The 13,052-nt window shown below is 46.8% G+C and overlaps 1 protein-coding gene across 1 annotated transcript in view; it reads left to right on the top strand.

Annotated features, from left to right (window-relative positions):
* The window catches only part of mmrn2a (multimerin 2a), a 16,613-nt gene extending 3,570 nt beyond the window's left edge, over positions 1-13,043 (top strand). Inside the window, exons 2-11 of the mRNA XM_062400876.1 lie at positions 2,441-2,563; positions 2,831-2,937; positions 3,996-4,076; positions 6,135-6,398; positions 8,734-9,131; positions 9,254-9,445; positions 9,577-10,041; positions 10,182-10,545; positions 11,241-11,759; positions 12,104-13,043. Coding sequence (XP_062256860.1) covers positions 2,441-2,563; positions 2,831-2,937; positions 3,996-4,076; positions 6,135-6,398; positions 8,734-9,131; positions 9,254-9,445; positions 9,577-10,041; positions 10,182-10,545; positions 11,241-11,759; positions 12,104-12,504 — 2,914 coding nt within the window. The 3' untranslated portion in view covers positions 12,505-13,043. The remainder of the gene's footprint in view (positions 1-2,440; positions 2,564-2,830; positions 2,938-3,995; positions 4,077-6,134; positions 6,399-8,733; positions 9,132-9,253; positions 9,446-9,576; positions 10,042-10,181; positions 10,546-11,240; positions 11,760-12,103) is intronic.
* Positions 13,044-13,052: the final 9 nt, after the last annotated feature.

Below are 13,052 nucleotides of genomic sequence, written 5' to 3'. Positions count from 1 at the left end.
AGCTGTTTGAACAAAGTGACTGAATCAAAATCAAACCAAGTGACTGGATGTTTACGTTGGACAAGAGGAGACGAAAGAAAACAAACTGATTTGCCTAGTTCACAAGGTTACGTGTCTTTAGTCTGGAAACAAAATCCAGAGGTGACGTCCTGACGTGTGTTTAATGTCACAACAATAAATTAAATAAAAAGAAATACTTGAAACTCACTTTACTCTGACTCATCTGAAGGATGTTTCTCAGGGGAATTATTAAGTATTTCTAGTTACAGCCAAACAACCACAAAGACACATAAAACATCCACAAAGAGACAAAAAGAGACAGAAAGCCTCCCCAAAGACACATACAGACACAAAACGAACACAAAGATACACTAAAATACACAGAGCAACCACAATGAGACACACAAAGACAGAAAATTCTCAAAGAAACACAAAAGACACAAAACAACCACAAAAAGACAAAAAACAACCACAAAGAGACAAAAAGAGACCACTAAGAAACACACATTAGCTCAGTAGCAACACAAACAGTTGAAACTATGTGGAAAATGAAAGACTGATGGAGGATTTGGAAAATGTTTAATGTATGTGATTTGTTTATTTTTCAAAAATGTATCGCTTCTCTGGATTAATTTAACAAAGACTATTCTCTAAAGGGGATTTCAAATGCATTCTGGGAAATGCTGGCAAATCTCAACCTGGGGGAAATTAGAGCAGTTCAGCACTAAAGTGATTTCTGGAGTTAAACAGACTCAAATCACCGCGTCTGTGATCCAAAGAAAACATCAGTTAGTTTCATTCTGTTCCATCGTTTGTGAGAAGAGGCCTAGAGTTTTCTCTATTTTCACTTCACTGGTTCAAACTTCTAATCCTCTGTATTTCTCAGACAAACCGACGATGAGACACAGCTGAGGATTCTGCTGTTTGAGAAATGGAGCCACAGGACTTAGAGATTTTTGCTCCTCAGGCTAAACAAGGACAGAGAAATAATCTGCATCACATGAGGGAGAATCAAGAAGAGAAACAGAGGCAGGAGGAGCTGCTGCCCAGAGTTCTGTCTGACAGGTCAAATTAACCTGAAGCTTATAGGTTTATGGTCTGATGTTTTTAAACCTCCTGTGAAACTGGAGCAAAAGTGTGTTGAGTCTTCCTTCTCTCATGTGAAGAAGCAGCAGGAGGTTGCTCCGGGTCCGACTCGTTCACAACAGCAGGAACATGTGGGGAACATGCAGGCGAGGGGCGGAGCCTGTAGAGCAGCAGGAGGCCGGACATGACGTATAAATTCTGCTGTGGAAAGATCAGTGATGTTTACAGCTCATCCACACCGGCATCAGCCCTTCTCACCCAACTTTCTGGAATCTCCTCGTCCGAGTTGACGTCTTCGTCTTCTTCATCCTGAGATATTTGTATTCTTCCAGTTTCACATCTGTCACGTGTTAGAAACCTCATCAACATTGGTTGTCACATACAGAACCTCCAGAACATGTCAGGAAAATATCGATGAATGTCACGTCTGCTCTTCCCCCTGTCATACAAAAAAATGAAGCTAAAATATTTTGGTAACAACATGCTATCTTGCTTTTTTAGCAGAGGTCATGTGGAGTCAGAGCCGGTGCAGCAGTGATCATGATTTGAAGTATGTGTGTGTGTGTGTTTGTGTGTGTTTGTGTGTGTGTTGTTCCTCCCGCAGGAAGTGACAGTGTAGGAAATGACACATAGCTTTTCTGAGTCAGTGGAGTTTGTAGAAACAATAGATGTGTTATCATCTCTCCGTATACACTTCTGACCACATCAGCAGGAAAAACACAAAAGAGGTGGAAACCTCGGGAAAGTTTCTGGTACTTGAGTTAACGTGGGGTTCTATATGTTACACACGAGGAAACGTGATCAGTTCCTGAGCATTGAGAGCGATGTGTCATTTTAATTGGTTAACGAGCAGCGAGTCTCTGGAGGAACAAGGCAAGGTCGTGGTTTGTATAAAGAGGCACAAACACACACAAGTGATTAGGAAACACCAGAATGGAGCTGATGTGACAGAGTGGGCAGACAGGAAGTCACGGCACAAACATTATGGGAAACACACACATGCACACAAACACACGCACAGACTGTTGTTCATGCAATGTCGGTTCCAGAGCAGATGTAACGGAGACATTAACACATAAACTTCCACGACAACACAAACAAACTAAAAGCAGTTAACTGTTCCTCCATGAACACACACACACACACACACACACACACACACACATACACACACACACACACACACACACACACACACACACACAGACTGTTGTTCACAACAACACAACAGTAAAAATGGAGCAGGCTAGTTTTGTGCTGCTGTTAACTGTCACTTTAAGATAACAGCTGGAGGTAAGTCAAGAAAAACCACCGTGCTTGACCTCTGACCTTTGTCCGTGGGTGTGTTCTGCAGGAACTGGTGTGCGTTTGTGCAGAAGAGTGTGGTAACAACAACTGTGGCGTGTGGAACAGAGAAGTACACCATCAAGTCTCAGAGTCCCTGTCCGAGCGGGATCCCCGACTGTCAGCTGGTCATGTGAGTATCTACACTGTGTGTGTGTGGTTGTGTGTGTGTGTGTGTGTGTGCGTGTGTGTGTGTGTCGGTGTGTGTGTGTGTGACAGAAATAAAAGTTAAAAAAATATAACTCAGTCCTGAAGTTTGGAGCCTCAACTACACGTTTGAACAATCTCTGTGTCGACATCTGCAGCTGAGATACAAGGATCACCAAAATACTATTAATTAGATCAAATCAGACAAACAATAAGTGTGTGTGTGTGTGTCTGTGTGTGTGTGTGCATGCAGGTACAAGCTGTCCACCCGACCTCTCTACACACAGAAGCAGAAGGTCATCACCTCTCTGCAGTGGCGTTGCTGTCCGGGACACGTCGGACACAACTGTGAGGAGACAGGTGAGTGAGCTCAGCAGCAGCATCGCTTTCTTAAATCGACTGATGATGAAACATGAACTCTTCCCTCATTTTGTTTGAATCTATTTCAACATAAACCAGTTTGAAAAAGCTGAATTTAAATTTAGGTCCGGTTGAAAATGTCGGCAGCTGCAGTGCACTGAGTAAAAGATGATAAAGAACAGGAAATGTCATAAGACATATTTAATTTCCTCATGAAGTTCAACACAGGGAAAAATAGGATCCTCTTCACTGTAGTTTATTGTCTCAGTGAGATTCAGAATAATGACTCCGGGCCCCCCCCCCCCCCCCCCCCCCCCCACCCCCTCGTCCACTCGGCTCTGTTTTCTCTGCTGGAGTCTATTTTTAAATGTTCACTGAGAAAAACAGTTTCACTTTGTGTCAGTCAGGAGCTTAACTTAGTCCAGATTGTCTCTGTGTGTGTGTGGGGTGGGTGGGTGGGTGTGTGTGTGTGTGTGGGGGGGGGGGGGGTGTTTACCAGATTTCTGAAGGAGGTCGTGCTCTCCTGTTCTCTTCTCAGTCTTTTCTTTTTGTTTTATTCTGAAACTCAATATCAATCAAAGGAAATTTGTCCCGTGTTAGAATGTTCACTCCGGGGCTGCAGGAAAAGTTCCAGAAAATGTCCAGAGACCATGAAGGACACATTTCTGTTCTCACATACAGAACCTCCAGATCATTTCAGGAACATTTCAGGAACCTATCTGGATTCAGTGCAGGTCTGAAAACAGCTTGAGAGGTTAGAAGCTCTTCGCTGCAGCTCTCACTCTGCTTCCAGTTTGTCACAGAACAGATGAATGTGAATGAATCAGACTCATCTGGAGCACAGAGCAGGGAACAACATCAAGAGGATATGAGAAATATTAGAAATGAATCATCACTTCTCAGCCTTCATCTTCATCTTCATCTTCATCATCCCATCTGTACTCTTAACTTTTTAATTATGCAACGTGCTACAAATTGTCTTCATGTCTGAAACATGCTTATACAGATAAATAACTGTGTTTCCAGTCTGTTTAAGTTGTTGTGTGTTTCTCTGACAGTCCCTGTTGCTCGTCTGGATTCTGGAGGCTCGGGTCCGACCGGAGAATCTGAAACAGAGAGAGTCAAGCTCGACGCTCCAGGTACGACGCCGCTTCTCTCACACAAGCACAGAAACATAAAAGGTTTCAGGAACTAAAACTAAAGTGAGAGTAGAACCAAGAGCAGCAGCTCTACTCGTTTCTCCTGCTCACAGATCGTTCTCTGCCAGCATCGTGTCGGTGGATTTGGTCTCAGGGTCTTCTGTCTCTTCACCTGATCCCAGACTGTTAAGACCAGATCGTTTGAGAGAATCTGGGATCGAAGAGTCTGAGGAGACTTTCACGCCTTGTTTGGTTCAGACCCTGAACTTAAATATCAGGTTTGAAAGGTTCTTCAGGCGAGAATCCAGACCAACGTACCAGAACTTAGTCTGACCAAAACAGGAGGTCTGAAACTAAATTCCTATATTTTAGTCCGAAAGTTCCCACACACTCTCTCTGTCAGGACGCTCTGACTCACACTTTGCCTCTTTAACAAAGTGAGGAAACAGTGAAGTGCAGAGCGACACTTGGCCTTGATAAACCTCCAGCTCGGGTCAGGAGAAGGTTCCACTGCCTCCTCCACCTCCACCTCCTCCTCCACCCTCCTGCCTCCGGGGAAGAGGGTGTGGGCCAGCCACTCTACCCCCCCGCTGACCTACCTCCCACATCCTCTGACCTGTAAACACAGAGTGACTCACACAATGAAGGGGCACCTTGGCGCGCTGATGGAGGTTTGTTATCAGACTGTACATAGGTCAGAGGTCACATCAGCCTGAGAATAAATGGAACGAATGTGACCTGATGAAGTTAAGGAAGAGAGAGAAGGTGAGGAGGCTGAGTGGGTTTGTTTGTTTTAACTGCAGCGCTGCACAGGTGGGCGGGGGCAGTGGTTCCTGTCCACGGTCACTCAGGTTGATGAACAGCTGAAAAACCATATGTACCTCACTTTGTTGTACGTGTAGTACTGCAGGATATTTTCAGTTAACATGAATATTTATACAACATGTGGCAGAGAAAACTTCTGAAAACTCTGAAGATCAAAACAGTCACTGTTTTGGGAAAAAAAAAAAAAATAGACCTTTGGCCTGCAGGGGCTCGATTTAACAAAGAAAGCGAAGAGGCCACACACACACACACACACACACACACACACAAACACACCTCACACACACACACACAAGCTCTCCCACCACGCCTCTGATTGAACCGACTTCCTGTGCGGCTGAAGTCGATGTAATTAAATCACTGGGCTGCAAAAACACAATAACAGGAACCTGCTGATCCAGAGGTGAGTCATCATCTCTGCTGCACATTACAACTTTATAACTTTAAAACCTGATCTCACATCAGATTCTGCAGGTGATTGTGTCACCGTGTCCACCCACTGAACACCGAGGAGGATATTTCCCAGGAAACCAGACTGTGGAGCTCATACGTCCACTAAGGACAAATTGTCCCTTAAATTCAACCTGCACCAGATTTCACACAGATGTCCGTCTCTGGACATGTCTGAAGGTTTGTCCTGGACTCTGCAGGACGACAAACTCAAAGTTCAACAATGACGTCAGCTGAGAAATCCCAAAATACATCGACCCTCCGCCCACCTTCTCCCTCGCTACCTGTCTGCCTGACGTCCTGTTGATCTATCGCTTCCTCAGTTTAATTTAACGATGCTTTAAAGGTCGATGTTGTTTTTACTATTTATTGTGGGAAAACATGAATGTTTGAGTATAAACTGTAAATAAAGATGGACGATGAGTCTCCACTTCCTCCCACTGCACAAACATGAAGCCAAAATATCCCCGAGGACACAAACACTGGCATCTGGTGAGTATATAGCTTGACCAATCAGGAATCAGTCTCAGCCTCTTTTATATCAGTAAATAACGAATTCAAACCAAATGATCAGAAACATGAAAACTTGAGGAACATCAGTGAGATTTGTTTGGTTTGGTCCATGTCCCGGCCCCCAGGGGGTGGTCCAGATGTTTTGGCTTCACTTTAAGAAGCTGTGATGTCGTCCATCTTATCAGTATTTTTTGGAAACATATCCGGTGGCTGTTCAGATGCTTCTAAACCCCAGAGGAGCACTGAATGTTGTTTCCTCGTGTGTTTCAGACGTGCCGCTCCAGCTCGGCGACCCGAACCGCGAACAGAACGACCACCAGGCTTCTCTCGCCGAGCTGCACGGCGCCAGCGATACAGACAACCAACCCAACACCACGCACACCGCCCCGGAGCTAGGCCACGCCCACAACACCCATCACACGTCACACCACGACGAAAACACGTACGACCACCGACACCAAGATGAACGACATCAGAATCATCACCAACACAACCAACATCACCAGCATCACCAAGAGCAGCGTCACTTTCCTGGTGAGTTCCCCCATTTATTACACAATCAAAGTGTGTGTGTGTGTGTGTGTGTGTGTTGGCATCATCATGTTTCGAATCTTGATGTCTCATTCACATCCTATGAGGGAACACACACACACACAATGTATGGGAGACTGAAGAAAGAGAGGATTTCCTGTGGAGGAAGTGTGTATATATATATGTGTGTGTGTGTGTGTGTGTGTGTTTGTACTTTAAAATGATGCTGACACTATATTATACCTCTTGTGTCAGCGGACCCTCATGTGCGTGACATCACTTCCTGTGCGGAGCCTCACTCTGTTTCCCACAGTTCTCTGTTCTCTCTGACCTTTGACCTCACTGACCAGTATTGTGACATCTTCATTAAAAGAAAACGTTGTTTCTTTATTTGATCTGCTTTTGCAAAATTGTCCCCAGAATTAGTTATTTACACGCTAAAAGGCTCAAGAGTTAAAGTTCTCCTTCGCTATACGATGAATTTGCGTTGATATGATTCAGGACAGGATGAGTGTGAGATCAGTGAGGATCTCTTGACAGGTAAACACACAGCGAATGATCGAGCACCAGACATTTTACCTGAGAGCCGACAGGAAAAGAAAGTAAACTTGTAAAGAACTTTATAACTTCATGACATCATAAACCGGTTGTTCAAAAAAAAGAACATTTTGGTGGTTAAACGTTGAAGTCGGTCTACGAACGTGTTTCAGTCCAGATCTTTGACACAAAGAGACGTTGTGAGCAGGTTCTTTATCTTCTTCTCTGGTTCCCCATGTGTCCGGTACTCCGGTTCCCCCTCGAGCCTCATTAAAGTGTCGTCTCAACTTTTAATTGTGACTTTTACGACAGAACAAACAGAAGCGCGGTTGTGAAACAGACGTTGTTTTGTCCGAAACAGGAAGTGGACTCAGAGCGACGCCGTAAATCAGAGCGACAGTCATTAGAACGCTACCAGCTGACAGGGGTGTTTGATTTCAACCCCCCCCCCGCAGCTGGAGTCAGAGGTGACCTGAAACTTCCTGTCGCAATGTGGCATCACTGTACGGTGACCTATGACCTCTCAGGGTCCCGCAGCATGTGGGAACAGAGAGTTTGGTTTGTCGTAATGAAAACAGGTTGTGATGAAAGAGGCTGAGATCACTGTGTGTGTGTGTGTGCGTGTGTGTGTGTGTGTGTGCATGCATCTGGACTGTGTCTCTGACAGTAGTGACCTGAGGCAAACACACACTGGTTTGTTTTTCCTGTATCTGTGAGGACCCTCGATGGCATCACACATTCCTTTACCTCCGACCTGAGACTGAAAGTCTTTAAATGCCTCTTTAAAGTTATTATACACCTTCCTTTTATTTCCATTCAGTTCAAACAATCGAAGATGACATTCAATTTAAGGAAGTGTAAACGCAAAGAAATATATTTCATGCTTCACCTGCAAGTAATTGAAGTAAAAAATAAGATGTGATTGAAACGTGTGTCACCGTGAAACGATCTGGATTCAAACGTCAGCTTCACCTCAGGATCAGTGAGAAGATGAATCATGAAATGTAAGAGGCTTGATTCCAGCCTCAGAAATAACAACACACAGGATCAGATGCTCTGTGCATGAGGACGGGCAGCGTCCTGTGCTCGCTGTGTTTTCCTGGCTTCGCTCTCTCAGTCTCTTCTGGAGCAACAGGAACAAACTGAAATCTCATCTAATCTCCTGGAAACACTCGTATCGTGTCCTCTCGTCTCCTCGGCCGCCCGCTGTGCGTCAGCCGCATCGGCCGTGTTTTCCGAGGCAGAGCGCCCACAGGATGGAAACAGCAGTCGAGACTTTTCTGTTTCCCTGCTGGACTGTTTTCCAGGCGGTGCGGCTGTGCTGTTTTTTATAATCCAGTTTGGAAACAGCTCCATTTTAGAACAAGAACAACCGACTGCAGGTCCCTAGAGGGTCGTGATTCATCAGGGACGTGTTTTTCTGAGCCTTGTGTGTTTGTAGCCCGGAGCAGAGAGTGTGTGTGGGTGTGAGAAGCTTTTTGTGATCGTGTCCTAAATAACTTCAGTGACTTTCTGTCCTTTTCCAACTTAAAGAGCAGTTCAAGTCTCCTATGAGTTCACTGTGACCTTTGACCTTTGATATCAGTTCATCTTTGAGTCCAAGTCAACACAACAACAACAACACAATTTGAAGAAATGTCCTCAAGAGGTTTCGAAGATTTCGTGTTCACAAGAACTGAATGGACCCAACAACTTAATACCTCCTGCCACTGGGTGTCGCCGTTGCAGAGACAAAAAACGTGTATATACGTTTATATTTATGTTTTAATCTAAAATGATGTTGCCTCCCTCCCTTACCCAGAAGCCCCTGCTGTCCTTCCCGTTCCCCACATGATGGCGCTGGTCATGTCCCAGCTGCAGCCGCTCCTGCAGGGCTTCAACCGCTCGCTGGAGCACCTGAGCCGACAGGTGGGGGACCTGGCCCGAGACGTGGCCCAGCTGAAGAGCAGCCAGCAGGGGGCGGAGCTGCAGGCGGGGGTCCTGGAGGGGCCCAGGCATGACGAGGCGGCGGACGAGCGCCTGGAGGCCAAGCTGGACGAGGTTTCTGAGCACATCAGGGAGGTTCGGGATCAGCTGGCCGGTCAGCGGGCGGACATGGAGAACAGGCTGCACTCCCAGCATGCAATGCTGCACTACAACCTCACCTGCTTTAAGACGGAAATCGACTTGAAGCTGAAACGCCAACAGAAGACGCTGCAGGTCAGTGGACGTCAGAGACAAATAATAATAACTATTATTATTGTAATGATCATAAAATGAAGATTTAAGTGGTTCATGTATTTAACTACGTCTCAGCCGTTGACCTCTGTCTCTGATCTCAGGTCAGCCTGCAGGCGATGAACGCCACGCTGTCGGAGCTGAAGGTCGACCAGGATCAGATCACAGAGACGCCGCTGGACGATCAGCTCCCTCGTCCCTCCCTGGAACCCCCCCGACCGCCGCCCTCAGACTCCTCCTCTCTGTGGAAGGCCATCGAGAAACTGGACAACGTGGTGGTCAACAACACGGTGAAGGTGGGTCCTCTGTAAATAAAGATGGAGCAAAGGGCCTTGATCACCCCCTGGTGGCTGGCTTCAGTATAGCTCATAAACTAATGTAACTTAAAGAAAAAGTTAAAATGCCATAAATTCTTCATCGCGTGCAGGTGACTGGGCTGATGGAGGACGTGGACGTGACCTCGGGGGGCGTCCAGCGGCTGAGGCTGGACTTCACGCGGCTGGAGAAGCTGATCAACCAGACGGCCCGAAAAACTCAGATCCTGTTCATGGAGACGGGGCTGGAGGTGGACGCGGCCAAGGTGGGGGTGCTGAGGCGGGTGGAGGAGCTGGCGGCGAACGTGACTAAGCAGGGTGTCCAGCAGCTGGAGGTGGAATCGGAAATAGACGAGCTGTACAAAGAAATAAACAAGATCCAGGCAGCAGGAAACTGCGACTGCAACGAGCTGACGGCCGCCGTGGCTCGGCTGGAACGGAGGGTGGCCAACGTGACGGCGCTGGCTAACGAGAACAAAATGGCTCTGGACGAGAACAACGAGGGAGTGGTGATGCAGTGGGGCGGGGCCAGCAACTGGGAGCCGGCGGTGGCAGCAATTCAACATGACCTCCAACAGGTAGGAAAAATAAACAAAAACACAAAATCTCTTACACACAGACACACACACACACACACTGTTGGAGAAAGTGCCGACGTGTCGTTGAGCGCAGCCGAGAGCCACAGAGCAGAGACGGATTTTCACTGAATGTCCTGCAGGTGAAGGAGTCTCTGGTCTCGGAGGAGAGCAGGACCAGGACTCTGGACGACACCCTGACCCAGATGAACAGCTCGCTGACGGACGTCCATGCCGAGGTCAACGGTCTGAAGGAGCAGGAAAAGAAGCTGAAGGAGGCGATGCACCATCTGTCGAGCTCCTTCAACTCTCTGCTCAAAGACGCCATTCGGCACAGCGACGTGCTGGAGCTGCTGCTGGGGGAGGAGGTGCTGGAGTTCCTGGAGTGGCCCCTCCAGGACCAGGATACCAACTCCATCCCGGCCCTAAAGAATCAGATGAGGCTCATGCAGGAGGAGCTGAGCAGTCACAACCTGAGCATCACGTCGCTGCTCAGCGGCTGGACAGGTACAAACTGGTTCTTGTGTTTCGCTGATGGACACAACATTGCAGGATTCACGAGGGGCCTCGAGGTTCATGTGTCCCCAGCAAAAAAAATACTGACTTTGCAAAAAACAAACCCCAAAAAACACACTGAAGACATTTCTTACTAATATTTACTGTAAGTATAATAAATACCACTGTAAAAAGGTCTAACAGCAAAAGTAACCAACACACCCACTTTCATCATTTATAAGAATAAACTTAATCAAATTTAAATTGACAATCTCATGGATGCATCCAACTCGTTAGCAGCACCTAGTGGCAGTTGTGTGAAACTACAACAACTCGCCACAAACCTTCACCAACTGTGATTTATTTTTTATTTTATCTTGATTAATTTAGTATTTATCAGTTATAAATAGTAATTGAATAAACCTTTTGTTAATGTAATAAAGTGAACTCTGATGCCAACCGGTTTTACTGATGCTGCTGTGTACAAGTTAACGAATACAATTAATTTTAATAATTATTTGTTTAATAATAATAGACAAACAATGATAATATAAAACTCCTAAAAACTATTATTCCACATTATTAATGTTTGTGAGGTTTTTCAGTCGGATGATAACACATCATTACCTCACATGCGCCCCCTGCTGGATGTCCCATCATGACCCGAGATGATCAACTTTTTCCTCTTCTTCTCCTTCTGTTCCCAGGAGGTGGAGAGGAGGTGCCGTCTGCTGACCAGCCCTCCTCCTCACACCTTCTCCCTGACCACTGGCCTCTTGGTGACATGAGAAGGAACGACGCTGGAGAAGCGGCCAGGGAGCGACAGCTTCTCCTCCAACCCGTTGGGAGGCGTCCGGAGCTGGGAGGAGACGGCAGCGATCTGTGGAACCTGGAGAAAACGGTGGAGGAGCTGGACCTGAAGGTGCAGCAGCTGGAGGAGAAACCCTGTCCCTGCCCCATCACCTCCACCCAGAGGGAGGTGCAGCCCGGGGGTGAGGACGCCAAGCTGCAGGCGGAGGTGACGTGGCTGAAGAGAGGCCTGGAGGAGCACCTCAGGGTGTTCAAGAACGTGTTCAGCAACGCAGACGTGCTGGTGGGATCCGAGGCCACGCTGGAGCTCGACAAACTGCTGCAGCTCGTGAAGAACCGAGACCAGAAGAAAGAGAACAGGAAGAAAGGGGGAAGAAGAAAGGAGGGATCAGGAAGAAACAAGAGGGATTCATCAGGTGAGCGAGGAGTCTACTTTCTATATGAGGTTTGGTTTTCTCTATAACCTGTATTCTCTCAAGTGACCAGCAGAGGGACACTGGTTACTTGTTTCTATCAAAGTCAATAAGTCGACATCGACATGCACCTATTGGACGATACCAGCTGTCAATCATACTTTAGTATCCAGGCCACAGTGCATTCGGTGCTTTATGGTCCATGTGACTCCAGTGGAGTCGCCCTCTACTGGTCAATTCTGGTACTTTACCATCAGCTTAACTCCCCGGACGCAGAGTCTACATCAGTAACTTTTTTGGTTGAACACTGAACCTGTTAGAATGAGTGGTTTGAACTTTGTGTTCAGGTGTTCCTGTGCTGTCCGACCAATCAGAAGACTCCCTGATGTTTGTGGGTGGATCTCCCTTGAGCCTCGCTGACGGCGTCATCACATTCGATGCGTCTCTGAACCGGGGTCAGTTTGACCCAGACGCCGGCACCTTCACGGCTCCAGTGGGCGGGCTCTACCTGTTCATCCTCACCTTGGACCTGAGGCCTGGCCCCGCCCACGTGGTCCTGCGTAGGGCGTCGGGTGGAGCTCCGGCGTCTCTTCACCGACGGGCGGTGGCAGAGGCGGGGCCTGCTACGGGTGTGAGCCTCCTGCTGCTGAGGGAGGGGGAGGAGGTGAGGCTTGAACTGAGGGGAGGAGCGTGGGCGGAGTCAAAGGACAATGTGTTCACTGGGTTGCTGCTCCAAAGGACCACCTGAGGGCGCTGTGGCGATCCGATAACTGATGGAGGAATTTGATAAAAAAAACATTTTGTTCGGTGTTTCCTGATGGTTACGCTTCACTCTGATTGGCTGATTTGCTGCCGACGCTGCTCGCTCACTTCTACCAGAGGTTCTAAAGAAGTGACGTCAGATCAGCTGATTCTCTCTGAGGAAAAAAAAACACTTGTGTCTACTTCAGCGTCTGGAGAACTGAGCTGAGCTTCATTTATCAAAGAGGAATTCTGATCTGAAATCTACGTCAAGAAGTTTTGTTGAATCCCTTCTTAGGAAAAATATAGTTTTTTTTAAAGGGAATTTATATTTTAACATTTTACATGAGAGGAAAATATTTGTTATGTAAGTCACGAGTGTGTGATATTTGTTAAGTGCCAATATTATTCTGTAAAAACATACAGAGCATTATATATTTATATAAACCAACAGCTGAGCCGGATTTGTGTGGAGATGAGATGGAAATGGTGTTTTCAAAATGAGAAGATGTGTCACAAAATAAAAAAAGTTTTATCAACAAACGAGTCTGTGAT

The sequence above is a fragment of the Platichthys flesus genome, chromosome 12 (genome assembly GCF_949316205.1).
Source record: "Platichthys flesus chromosome 12, fPlaFle2.1, whole genome shotgun sequence".
NCBI lineage: Eukaryota > Metazoa > Chordata > Actinopteri > Pleuronectiformes > Pleuronectidae > Platichthys > Platichthys flesus.
Note: the sequence above shows the minus strand (reverse complement) of the source record. Positions and strands in the feature narration are given on the sequence as shown.